This window comes from Rhinolophus sinicus, linkage group LG13 (genome assembly GCF_036562045.2).
Source record: "Rhinolophus sinicus isolate RSC01 linkage group LG13, ASM3656204v1, whole genome shotgun sequence".
NCBI lineage: Eukaryota > Metazoa > Chordata > Mammalia > Chiroptera > Rhinolophidae > Rhinolophus > Rhinolophus sinicus.
The window spans coordinates 15,163,319-15,176,411 of record NC_133762.1 but is presented as its reverse complement, the minus strand read 5'-3'; the positions used below and the strand labels follow the sequence as shown (position 1 = coordinate 15,176,411).

At 49.6% G+C, this 13,093-nt stretch overlaps 1 protein-coding gene across 6 annotated transcripts in view; it reads right to left on the bottom strand.

Annotated features, from left to right (window-relative positions):
- Positions 1 to 13,093, bottom strand: part of IL16 (interleukin 16) — an 87,673-nt gene that overhangs the window by 39,658 nt on the left and 34,922 nt on the right. For 5 of the 6 annotated variants that reach the window (XM_019743500.2, XM_019743499.2, XM_019743503.2 and 2 more), the window contains one exon: positions 11,082 to 11,494. In XM_019743500.2, the coding sequence (XP_019599059.2) occupies positions 11,082 to 11,494 (413 nt within the window). Of the gene's footprint in view, positions 1 to 7,431; positions 7,557 to 11,081; positions 11,495 to 13,093 lie in introns of those variants that run through there. The other variant, XM_019743505.2, reaches the window with a different exon arrangement.

Here is a 13,093-nt window from a genome sequence, read left to right as displayed (position 1 = left end):
CAGCACGAGGGCTGAGCTCGTTTGCTGCTGGGGCCTCAGCCGCCCTGTCCCCACCCGCAGCGCAGGCGCCTGGTCTGACCTTGTCACAGCCTGAGTCACGCTGCAGGAGTGGTAACGTGGCCTAACCAGTATTTTGAATTTGTGCAAGAAAAGCCGGCGTTTCCACACCACTGAGGCCATTCCCACACGGATCAAAGCATTTTGCATCCTTTCAGGAGGGCAGCCCCAGAGGGAGGCCCGCCCACGCGTCTGGGCTCATCTGCTGCCACCCTCCTCCCCGAGTCCAGTGACTCCAGCCCCCAGCCCGTGGGAAAGCCCAAAGCCATGTCCAGCGCAAAGCCACGTCCGGCTCAGGAAACCAGTCAAGCTCAGGCTGTGTCAGCAGGCTCCGTGCTCCTGGGAGCAGCCGCTCTTTCCTCACGTAGTCAGAGCCATTCCTAGGTAGCTGCTGCCAGTCTCATCCAGTGGCGTACGGAGTGCCACCTCCACAGGCGGCAAACACAGGGCTTTAGGCCCGTCCTGTGCTCTGCTAACACTTCCCTACATGGAAACTGAGAGACAAATGATGGGGGGCCTGAGATGCAGCACAGAGCTTGTGCCCCCGCCCCATCTGCCGCCTGGGTCTGCCGTACCACTGGTGCGCAGCCCCGGACTGTTTTCTGGGTGTGGGGCGGTGCTCGAGAACTTCAGGTGTCCACACGCTTGCACGTCAGGCCGCTGGAGGTGCGGGGGAGCACCGGGAGCCGCAGGGGGAAGGGGACCAGGTAGGACGAGAGCAGGAGCGGTTCTCAGGGCACCACCACATCCACTGCGGGAACACAACTTGTCTGAACTTGACTGTCCAAGTCCACATGAAGGTACAGTCGTCAAGGTGAGGGATAAAGCACAGCTTTAAACCTGTTTGGCCTTGATTTATAACTTTTGACTATTCAGACAGGTGGCATGTGGCCCTGCATTTGTGCCCGTCCCTATTCCTCCCCTTGGCCCCTCCCCGTTTTGGAGGCGGGGCTGCTTCAGGCAGGAGGAAGGTGACCTGGGTGACAGGCAGGAAAGAAGGAAGGTCCGTGGGAAGCGTGATCATGTGACTCAACGTGCGTGGACACTGATCACAGTCTGTTCTTCAGTTTTAAATCCAAGTACAACCGAAAGGCAGGACAATGTTAAACCCGGCAGGTGCAGACAGTTGTGTGTTCTAGGTGTTAGTGCTGCCTGGGACCGACAGAAGGACTGATTTATGTGAGACGCCGATCCATTACAAGCACATAGTACATATTTTAATGATTAAGAGTATAAATGTCTGACTAACAAGCTAACCAAAGAGAAGATAAAATAGTGAAAAATATCTTCCTCCAAAAGAGGAAGAGTAGAGAGAAAACCAAGTGTAAAACTTCTGGGACAACTACAAACCAATAATAAGGCGAGAGCTATCGGCTGAACACATCTGAAATGTCATTACGTGCTACTTGTGTCGTTACCCACTATCAAAAGGTAAACATTGGGAGACGGAGGAACAAGATAATGTAACACCTGATTATCAGACCTGACCTAACAGACGTATGTGACGATACAGACACTGCATCCAACAGCAACACACACACACACACACACACACAGACGGTGCCAAAAAAATGTATACACATTTTAAGAAAGGAAAAAAACTGTATTAAAATTGTAATACTCAATATATACCGATAACAAAGGATGAATACAAGTCACGTTTGACTTCTGCAATTACAAGAGGTGCTCAGAGTGGTTCCCATCAGCGTCCAGACACTTCTGATCATGGCGAACTACTGCTGGAGCATAGATAACATCTCTTAAAATGTATACATTTTATTGGCGCCCCAGATATACACATATATGTGTATGTATCCTCAACAAATTCCCATTGATGAAAATCATTGACAATATATTCTCTTATCTGGGCACAGGAAAATCAATGTAGGACTTAGTAAAGAAAGACAGAGACAAACACAGAGAACCTAGAAAGTCCTCATCTGCCTGGAATTAAACAATACATTTCTAAATAAACCATGAGTCACACAAGAAATCACAATAGAAAAAAAGGTACATCCATATCTATCTGTACAGCTAGCTGGCGAAAACAGTGAAAATGTATCAAAACTTGTAGGTGGAGCTACTGAACTTAGAGGGAAATTTATAGCCTTAAATGACAAAAAAACTGAAAATCGACTATACAAGTTTCCATCTCTGAAAAAAACTACAAAAAAGGACAAGAAGTTAGACCTAAAAATGTAGAAGAAAAATACTAAAGAGCTAAGATTAAATAAATAGAAAACATAGGACAGAGAAAATTCAAAAACACCAAAAGATAGTTCCCTGAGAAGACATAACATGAGTAGCTCCCTGGAATGATAGATTCTTTTAAAAAGGGAGAAGACAAAGTATCAGTATCAGGAATGAAAAGTGGGCATCACTAGAGTTCCTACCAAAGTCTTAAAAGTCACACACACTCACACTCACACACACTCACACACACACTCACACTCACTCTCACACACACACACTCACACTCACACACACACTCACTCACTCTCACACTCACACTCACACACACTTACACACACCCACACACACACTCACACTTGCACACACTCACACACACACATAACGGGGGAAATCCGAGTAAGATGAGTGGATCGTATTAATGTCAATAGGCTGCTTGTGAGACTGGACTACATATAGCTTTGCAAAATGTTATCTTTGGGGGAAACCGAGTTCTCTCTGTAACATTTTTTACAACCTCGTATAAATTTACATAAAATCTCAGTAAAATTTTCAAGTAAGATGTACTAAGATTTCATGAACTTTATGCTAATAATTTCAGAAATTCAGGTAAAAAAACTTCTAAAACAAAAATGCATCTTACCAAAACTGATATGGGAGTACAAAATCTGAATATTCCTGTATCTATTCAATAGACTCAATGGTAACTTAAAACTTTTGCACAAAGAAATCTCCAGGTCCAGATGGCTCACAGGTGAATTCTTCCAACCACTGAACAAAGTATAGTTAAACTACTTCAGAGGATGGAAAGAGGAAATATTTCCTAACTCATTTCATGAGGCCAACACACCCACAATATGAAAACCAGACAAGGACCTTACAAGAAAGGAACATTTTAGGTTAGTCTCTCTCACAAACACAAATGGCAAAATTCATACACCAAAGATTCATGTATCAAGTCCACAGTCATATTAAAAGGATTCTATGTCACAACCGAGTTGAGTCCATCCCAGGAATGCAAGGTTGTGTTAACATTCAAAAAAGTCACTCAGTGCAATTCACCACATTCCCAAGAACCAAGCAGAGAAGTCCACGTGATTAACTCTGTCACTGCAGAAATTCAACATTTGATAAAACTCAACAATTCACGAGGGAAAAAATAAAACTTATTTTCCAACTACAAACAGAGGGAAACTCCCTCAAACCCATAAAAGGTACTTACAAAAAAAGGCTACACCAAACATTATACTTATTTGCGAAATAATGCAACTTTCCTGGGTATCAGAAATGAGACAGGAATTCCCTACAATACCTGCCTCTGTCCAGCGCTGCACTGGACAGCCAAGGCAGGAAATGAAGGTGGGCAGGGTTGGGGGCGGGGGAGTTAAAAATTGGAAGGAAAAACTACAGCTATGATTATTCAAACAGCAGCGTCCAAAATGAACAGACCAATATCTACTAATGAAATTCAATCAGTAATTAAAAAACTCCCAACAAACGAAAGTCCTGGACTAGACGGCTTCACAGGTGAATTTCACCAAACATTCAAAGGAGAATTAACACCTATACTTCTCAAGCTCTTCCAAAAAATTGAAGAGGAGGGAAGACCCCCAAGCTCGTTTTACAGGGCCAGCATTACCCTGATTCTAAAACCAGACAGAGACATTACAAAAAAAAAAAAAAAGAGAAAATGATAGTCCAATATCTCTGTTGAACACAGATGCAAAAATCCTCAACAAAAATATTAGCAAAACAAATTCAGCAATCTATTCAAAAGATCACACACCAATATCCAGTGGTTTAGCACCCACAAACCAAGTAACACAACGAAGGATAAAAATCATACGATCATGTCAAAGATGCAGAAAAAGCATTTGACAAAATCCAACAACCACTAATGATAAAAACTCTCAACAAAGGTGGGGCCAGAAGGAACACACTTCAGGACAATAAACGACAAACCCACAGCGAACATCATTCTCAACAGGGAGAAGCTGAACGTGTTCTCCTTCGGATGAGGAGTGAGACGGATGTTCACTTTCACCACTTTCAATCAGAGTCCTGGGAGCCCTGGCCACAGCAGTCAGACAAGGAAAACACATAAAGCGCATCTAAACTGGAAAGGAAGAAGGAAAACTGGAATGATTGGCAAATGACATAATACTATACAGAGAAAATCCTAAAGAATCCACCAAAAAGCCATTAGAACAAATGAATTCAGCAAAGTAGCAGGATGCAAAATTAATATTCAGGAAATGGCTGCACCTTTAATACACCAATAATTAACTATAAGAAAGAGAATTTGAGAAAATAATCCCATTTACAACTGCATCAAAAAGAATAAAATGCCTAGGAATAAATTTAACCCAGGAGGTAAAAGACCTGGGCTCAGAAAACTGAGATACTGAATAAGATACAAATAAATGACAGCTCAGGGATAGGAAGAATTAACATGGCTAAAATGTCCACACCACCCAAAGCAATCTACAGATTCAAAGCAATCTGTATCAAAATACCAATGACATTTTTCACAAAACTATGACAAATAATTCTAAAATTTATACAAAACCACAAAGACCCCAAATAGCCACAGCAATCTTGAGAAAGAAGAACAAAGCTGGAGGTGTCACGCTACCTGATATCAAACTATACTGCAGGCCTATAGTCATCAAAACAGCACGGTACTGGCAGAAAAACAGACAGATCAATGGAACAGAACAGAGGGCCCAGAAATAAACCCACGCCTATATGGTCAACCAATCTACGACAAAGGAGGCAAGAACATACACTGGGGTAAAGACAGTCTCTTCAATAGATGGTGTTGGGAAAACTGGACAGATACACTGAAAAAGATGAAACTTACACCATATACAAGAATAAACTCAAAATGGGTTAAAGGCTTAAATGTAAGGCCAGAAACCATAAAACTTCTAGAAGAAAACATACGCAGTAAACTCTCTGACATTGTTCTTAACAGTATTTTTTTGGATATGTCTCCTCCAGCAAGGGAAACAGCAAAAATAAACAAATGGGACTACATCAAACTAAAAAGGTTTTACACAGTGAAAAAAACCACGTACAAAACGAGAAGACAACCTACTGAATGGGGAGAAGGTATTCACCAATGATACATCTGATAAGGGGTTAATATCCAAAATATGTAAGGATATCATACAATTTAACACCAACAAAACAACAATCTGATTTAAAAATGAGCTGAGAACCGGAATAGACATATCTCCAGAGAGGACATACAGACGGCCAACAGACATATGAAAAGATGCTCAATGTCACAGTTCATCAGAGAAATGCAAATTAAAACCACAGATACCACCTCACACCTGTCAGAATGGCTCATCAATAAATCAACAAACAACAAGTGCTGGCGAGGATGTGGAGAAAAGGGAACCCTCATGCACTGTTGGTGGGATTGCAGATTGGTGCAGCCACTGTGGAAAACAGTATGGAGATTCCTCAAAAAATTAAAAATGGAACTATATGATCCAGCAAGTCCACTCCTGGGTATTTATCCTAAGAAATCCAAAACACTAATTAAAAAAGATACGTGCATGCCTGGGTTCATTGCAGCATTACCAGTAATAGCCAGGATATGGAAGCCACCTACATGCCCACTGATGGATGGATGGATAAAGAATAAGCACATTTATACAATGGAATATTACTCGGCCATAAAAAAGAATGAGATCTTGCCACTTGTGACAGCACGGATGGACCTAGAGGGTATTATGCTCAGTGAAACAAGTCAGACAGAGAAAAACAAATACCATATGATTTCACTTATATGTGGAATTTAAAAAACAAAATAAATGAACAAACAAAACAGAAACAGACTCATAGACACAGAGAACAAACTCATGGTTGCCAGATGGGAGGAGGGTTGGGGAGCTGGATGAAAAAGACGAAGGGATTAAGAAGTACAAATTGGCAATTATAAAAATAGTCATGGGGATGTAAAGTACAGCACAGGGAACATGGTCAATAACACTGTAATAACTATGGATGGTGTGTGGTAGGTACTAGACTCCTCGGGGGATCACTTAGTAAGTTATATAAATGTCTAATCACTACGCTGTACACCTGAAACTAAGACAATATTGAATGTCAACTGCAATCAAAAAAAATTTTAAATGGTCAAAAAAATGACTGTGTATGCTGAAAAACAAACCAAAAAAAAAAAAAAAATCAAAAAAAAAATCCAGCCACACTGTAGAGAAATAGATCATGTAAAAGATTGGAAGATTCAACATTGTAAAGATTCAGATCTTTTCAAAAAGATCTACAGAGTCAATTCAATTCCAATAAAAATCCCAACAGAATAGCCAAGTCTAGTTTGAAGAACAAAGCAGGAGGACTTACATTCCCATACATCAAAAACTTATAAACCTCTCATAATTAAAACTATGCTATTACTGCACAGAAAAGACTAATGGATCAGCAGGGAAAGAGCGGAAATAGACATATATACACATGTATAAATCCCTTGACTCATAAAAAAACACGGCACGGTGTGGTGAGGTAAGGACAGGCTTTTCAAACAACAGCGCTGGGTCAAGTGGATATGCACAGAGGAAAACCAGTTTCATGTGTGTCGCACAATGTATACAAAATCCACTTCATATGAATTAAAGATCCAAATGTGAAAGACAAACAACAAAGCTTCTAGAAGCCACGCGGGGAACTATCCTTCTGCCCTCGCTGCAGGCAATAATGTGTTTAAAAGGCTCCCTCTGCCAACATGGAGCCAGAGCCAGGCTAGGACCGGGGTACGTGGCTCCCCAGCCGCTGGTGCCCTCTGCGTTTCCGCCCCTCCGCCCTGCACACCCACCACCCGGCTCCCTCCTAACTCTCCAGGGACGCACCACCTGAGTCCCCGAGTCCCCGGTGCACTGAGCCTCGGGCAGACTGACAGGGGGAGCTTGAGCTTGACCCAAATTCACTGTCTTGTTCTGGGATCACTCCCGTGTCACAGGGATTTGGGGGAACCCGGTCACTTCCAGGGGAGCTCCACGCTGCAGAGCATAAAGCCTGTTACTAGTGTCATCGTGTTTCTTCATCCCCAGAAGGTAGCTCAGAGCAGGTGTTTGGCCAATGTTTGAAGAAAACGAAGGAAGGAGGAGAGAGACAGAGCAAAGAGCAGACGGGGAGGGCTTGGGTAAACCTCACCCCTTGCAGGCCACGACATCGTCCTACGTAAAATCCTTTCCACTGGAACAGATGGCGAGCGGGTTTGGAGCAGCCCAGGAGCCCAGGCATTTCCTCCTCGCCAATGTCAGTCCGGTTTGGCCCAGTCCCTCCCGTTTACTCTCGTCCCCAGGGGCCTGGGAGGTCCCCTGAAGAAGGGGCCCCAGGGAAGCTTCACGCACAGCACAAGTCGGGTACCCGCTCCCAGCTCTGCACTTCCCGGGCCTGACTTACTCAGGCCAGACTGTGCCAATCTCCACACATCCAATGAGGTGTTTTTTTTGTTTTTTTTTAAACTTGACTGTTTATATAACTTCCTCTTTAGTTTTCACACTAGGCGTTTCCAGAGGAGAGGCTGATGTCACAGGGCCGCCTTCCAGATGCTGTTTTGAAATCAGTGTAACCATGGCATTGCTGGAGGCTGAAGGGCCCGACGGGGCCAACTGAGTCACGCCCGGACGCAGGAGCCAGGGAACGATGGCAGGGTCCCTGTGAGAAGGTGATACTGGGCCCAACTGTCACCTTTGACCTTTGTGCCCTGGCACTCTTGCTGTGGGACCCGCCCAGACCACTGAATCCCTCACCTGCTTAGGACTCATTCCTGTGCTCCTGAGAACAGGAACACGGAGGCCTGGGCTTCTGCACTGGCCCCGCCTGTCGGCCTCATGCTGGACACCCCCCGACCCCCCGAGTCTTTGCCCAGCCCCCCCCCCCCGCCCGTCCCTCTCCCCGTCCCCACCACGCACGGTGGTCTGGACTGGTTTACTTGGATGTCCTGCTCTCAGCAGTGCCCGCAGGACTCCCGCACACGCCTGTACCCATGGCCTGAAGTGGGACGACGTGTTCCGTGCGTGTCTCTCTCCATCACCAGCCTGTGAGCACCGCAAGAGCTACAGCTCCCCCACCTGCCCGCACGGGACTCATCGGTTACTCGGTCACTCCGCATCGGTCAGTGTCCCATCCTACCACAGAAATGCGAGCCCTGTGGCTCAGGCAATGGCTGGGGCACGGTGCTGACACAGGCAGCTTTGCCCATGGAAGTGATTACCACGTCATCCCGATAAAACCCTCCGTTTCACAGGTAAGGAGACCGAGGCCCAGAGAGGCAGACTGATTGTCCAGGACCACACAGCTGCTACATGCGAGAGCTGGACTCACAGCCAAGCAGTCGAGGAACGAGCCCCCCACACCCGGGGCCATACTGCCCCCCAGCAACGATAATGCCCCAGTGACCCCCTTCTTTCCACGGTTTTGGGGCACGGGAGACGATGGAAGAGCCGTGACAACTCACTCTGTCTCTCTCCATCCTCCCATCACAAGTCCTGGTGGCTTTGTCCTGAAAACAGATCCGGCCCTGGGGCCTGTACCACAACCATCTCAGCCTGAGCCACGTCACTTCCGGCCGGGTTAGTGCCAAGCCCCTGCACACCATTCTCTGCCCGACAGCCAGAGTGGCCCTTATGGGGTGTGAGGCCCCTGCTCACGCCTCCGACCTGCCCCCATCCTTCTTAGAATAACATTCCAGGTCTGGCCCGCCTCGCGCCCGCCTGCGGCTCGCTTTCCCTGAAGCCCTTCTCCTCCGTGCTTTTCCTCATGTCTTCGCACATGCTGTTCCCTCTGCCTGCAATGCCCTTCCCTGAGATGGGCACATGACTCAGTCCTGCGCTTCACTCACACAGGCCCTTGCTCAAACGCCACTTTCAGAGGCGCCCTCGCGACCACCTTTTTAAAGGGGCAGCGACGCCTCCTCATCACCATGGCCTCATCCTCAGCATCTCCACAGCCCTTCCCTGGGGAGCATCTCACAGTACGTACTTACAGGTGTCACCCAGGCCCAACAGAAGGGGAGGAGCCGGAGGGCAGAGAAGGCTCCTGGCTCCCACCCCGACACCCCACGTGCTCCCTGCTCGTTAGGCGCCTCCCACAGCCCCCTGGAGAGCAGTTCCCACCCCACTTAAGCAGGTTCCCACAGTATCTGGAGCACAGTAGGTGCTCAGGAAATACTCGTGCAAAGAAATAGAAGCGGGGTCAGCCCGCTGGCTCAGGCGGATAGAGCTCCGTGCTCCTAACTCCGAAGGCTGCCGGTTCGATTCCCACATGGGCCAGTGGGCTCTCAACCACAAGGTTGCCGGTTCGACTCCCGCAAGGGATGGTGGGCTGCGCCCCCTGCAACTAACAACGGCAACTGGACCTGGAGCTAAGCAGCACCCTCCACAACTAAGACTGAAAGGACAACAACTTGAAGCTGAACGGCACCCTCCACAACTAAGATTGAAAGGACAACATCTTGACTTGGAAAAAGTCCTGAAAGTGCACACTGTTCCCCAATAAAGTCCTGTTCCCCTTCCCCAATAAAATCTTTTTTTTAAAAAAAGAAAAAAGAAATAGAAGCAAGTGAGTAATTCATTCTAGGAGTCTGCTGGAATCGCGCAATGCGTTTTGAGTTGCGTTTATCTGAGCTCTAACCTGGATGGCCTGAAACTGCCATGAAGGAATGCGGCTCCCAGTCGCCGGCGGACTGCGTACGTGTCACACGATTCGTGGCCCCGCGGGAGCCTGGCCAGATTCCCCCACCCACTGGGCGGCGGGTGCCACCTTCTACCCTGCCTGACAGTACAATCACAGTGGGTCCCGGAGCAACCGGGGCTGCCTGTGTGTGATGATGGGGTGACCCGCCCCCGGGGCCTGACCCCTCTTACGTGATGACACAGGACGTTGTTTATGAGGCGCGTGTTAAGCAGGGATCTTGCTCCGCGGTACTGGGTCCCTTGGAAGGTACTGCGACTCCTTCCCTGTGCGCTGCTGGCAGTCATGTGACTGCGCCCAGCGGGATGGGGACGGGGCAGTGGGGTGTGGGAGAAGCCCCAGGGGGCCCATCACTGAGCGAGCCCCGCTAGCTCCACAGTACAGGGCTGCTCAGACCCTTCGGAAATCCCTCCTCTGAGGGAAGGAAGACTGAGCACCCAGCACTGATGGAGAGCAACTGCCACATACAGTTGTTGACTTGGCCCCTGTCGCCTGGCGCCCTGCCTCTGCCACCTCACTCGGACAGCACAACGAGAGGTACGGGCCAACACGGCAGGAAACGCTCTGAGCTGGGTTTCCAAAGGCTGCTTGCTTTTCCCTCCCCACGTCCCTATGGCTGCAGTGCCCCCTTCAGCCCTCAGCTCTGTGCTGGAACTGGCCCGGGGGCCCGGGCAACGCCCACCATCAGCACCTGGGGCAAACGCAGCGGCCCACACCCCCTGCCCGCCTGCCACAGACCCCTCCCTTGCCAGGCCCCAGAAGTCGGACTCCCACAGGCTCTCGCTGGGTGTGATGGGAGCCACCGGTGGGGTGCCACATACGGCCCGTCTGGACGTGAGAACAATCCCCTCCCCATGCAGCAGGGACACAGGCTCAGCTGACCCCGGGCCCACACGGTATCTCACTGAACGTCTCAGGAAAGGTCAGCTGAGCCTCACCCCGCTGCCACGGTCCCTGCTGTCCTTCCAGGGACCCTGCCTCACGTTGTTCCTTGTTCAGAATCAGACCCCTGCGCCCTCCTGCCTGTGGAATAAAAGGGTTCCCGACTCCGGTTCACAGCAGCGGAAACCAGCACAGGCTCTTCCGGCCCACAGACCCGGGCGTACCTTCGTGAAGAACGTCCTCCTGCAGCCCTTGCCGCGATCGCTGCCGGCTGCTGGGATGGGAGCGGCCTCAGAGGACGGCGCCAGGTCAGGGAGGCTGCCGGGCCCGGCCTCCGACGTGTCTGCCAGCTGCACAGAGGAATGGAAAATGCCCTCGTTGCCCTGGCCCAGCGACAGCTCAAAGGGATCTGCGTACTTCTCATCGGGACTGGAGCCGTCGTCGCTGGTCTTGGCATTACAGAGCATCAGGGACCGGGACAGAGCCCGGAGCTTGGTGGGTTTTCGGCTCCTTCCAGAACGGCTGTGCGGCTCCATCCTCAGGGAGGAAGTGAAGCTGCCCTTCTTCCTGTCCTGATCTCTGGCCCTGGGTGGACGGGTGGTGACTGGACTGGGCTTAGCCACCCCTTCATGGGTCCCTGGAGGAGAGAGGACACAGAAGAAGCCGTGTGAGTTGCCGCTGACAAGTGGAGCTAGACGTGAGTCCTGGAGCTGAGCCACGAGTGCCCCGTGCCCAAGCAGCAGGACACACGGGGTGACTGTCCCTCAGGGTCACAGGCCCTTCCAGGGTGCTGCCCAAATGGGGTTCTCCACTCCCAGGCTCATGGAGGCGAAAGCTCCTCTGATCCAAACCCTCATTCCACAGACAGGGAAACTGAGGCACGGAGAAGGGAAGTGCAAGGTCAAAGCCACAAAGACCACCAGCAGAAGATCCAGCAGTCACAGGAGGGGCTTTAGAGATTGGAACCTGTGCTGGAGACGTTTACACTTAAAAGCCACTCCTCAGACAGGTCACAGGGAATCCAGGCTACAGCACAGGTCAGCGGGTGGAAGGGAGGCAGCTTTACCTGCCTGCCCCCTGGCTCTACCCCTCATGCCTCCTGTGGCGTCGCCAAAGAAAACCCAGAGTTCACGGAGCCCAGAGTGAGGACCACGGACGTCTGTGCCCTCGTCACCCGTTAACACCAGTGCCACCGTAAGTAGGAATACATCCAGACCTCGTTCCAGCTTGTTCAGCTTCATGAGGACTCTCCAGGGTTCACCTGGGACTCGCAGAAAGAGGGGTGTGTGTGTGTGTGTGTGTGTGTGTGTGTGTGTGTGTACACACATATGCTGGTCACAGCCGGCACCAGTCGCTTAGGCATACGAGGAAGTGAAAGTTAATCAACATTTGTGTTAATTTCCTCCTGTGCTTTTGCTGGTATTAAACAGGAAGGATATAGACGTGTGGTTGAGGAAGGCTGTCTGAGAAGGAAGCCCACACAGGGGTACAGACCTCACAGAGGCAGGGAGAGACGTGGCGAGAAAGGAAGGAGGGCGGAGAGAGAGAACGACTGAGTCCAGATGACATGAGCACCTAGATACAGCCATGCCTGAAGCCGTCCCTCTGTTCAGATTTGCAGACTAAGAGATTCCTCTTTTTGTTTAAAAAAAAAAAAAAATAGGTCCTCCTGGAATAGTTTTTCTCTCTGATTCTACTGGCATAGGGCACGGAAAACGTTGACATCCAAGGGCCACGAGGCTTTTGAAGCTGTCACCTATCCCACCGCAAGCCTAGGAGAGGAGCCAGTACCCCCAGTCAAGGCTCGAGCTCTCCTCCCCGCCAGTGCTGGGCTCCAGCATAACAGCCTCTTGCACTGTTTCCCCCCAGCATTGCCGCAGTCGGCACAGATCCTTGGAATGCAAACTCAATCCCCTTTGTCCTCCATGTGCGCTCCCCCATATCCCAACCCACAATAGCTGCCCAGACGAAGGCAAGCTCATGCACTGGGTGTTTACCGGGACACTAACATTGGGGGACCTCTGGGACCAGCTGCGAGGCTGTGCACTTCACTCCGTGGTGGACAAGCCGGCTGCGTGTGGAACTGTGCTAATGCCAGGGGACCGTCTGCAGGAGTGTCTGATGAGTACTGGCGGTTTTTGCAAATTAGCTTTTCCAGAGGGAGCCGTCACTTGTGCGGCCCTGGCCCATGTGGATGGCAGGGTCCCCGGGATGGGAGGCTGGCAGCATGCTGGGG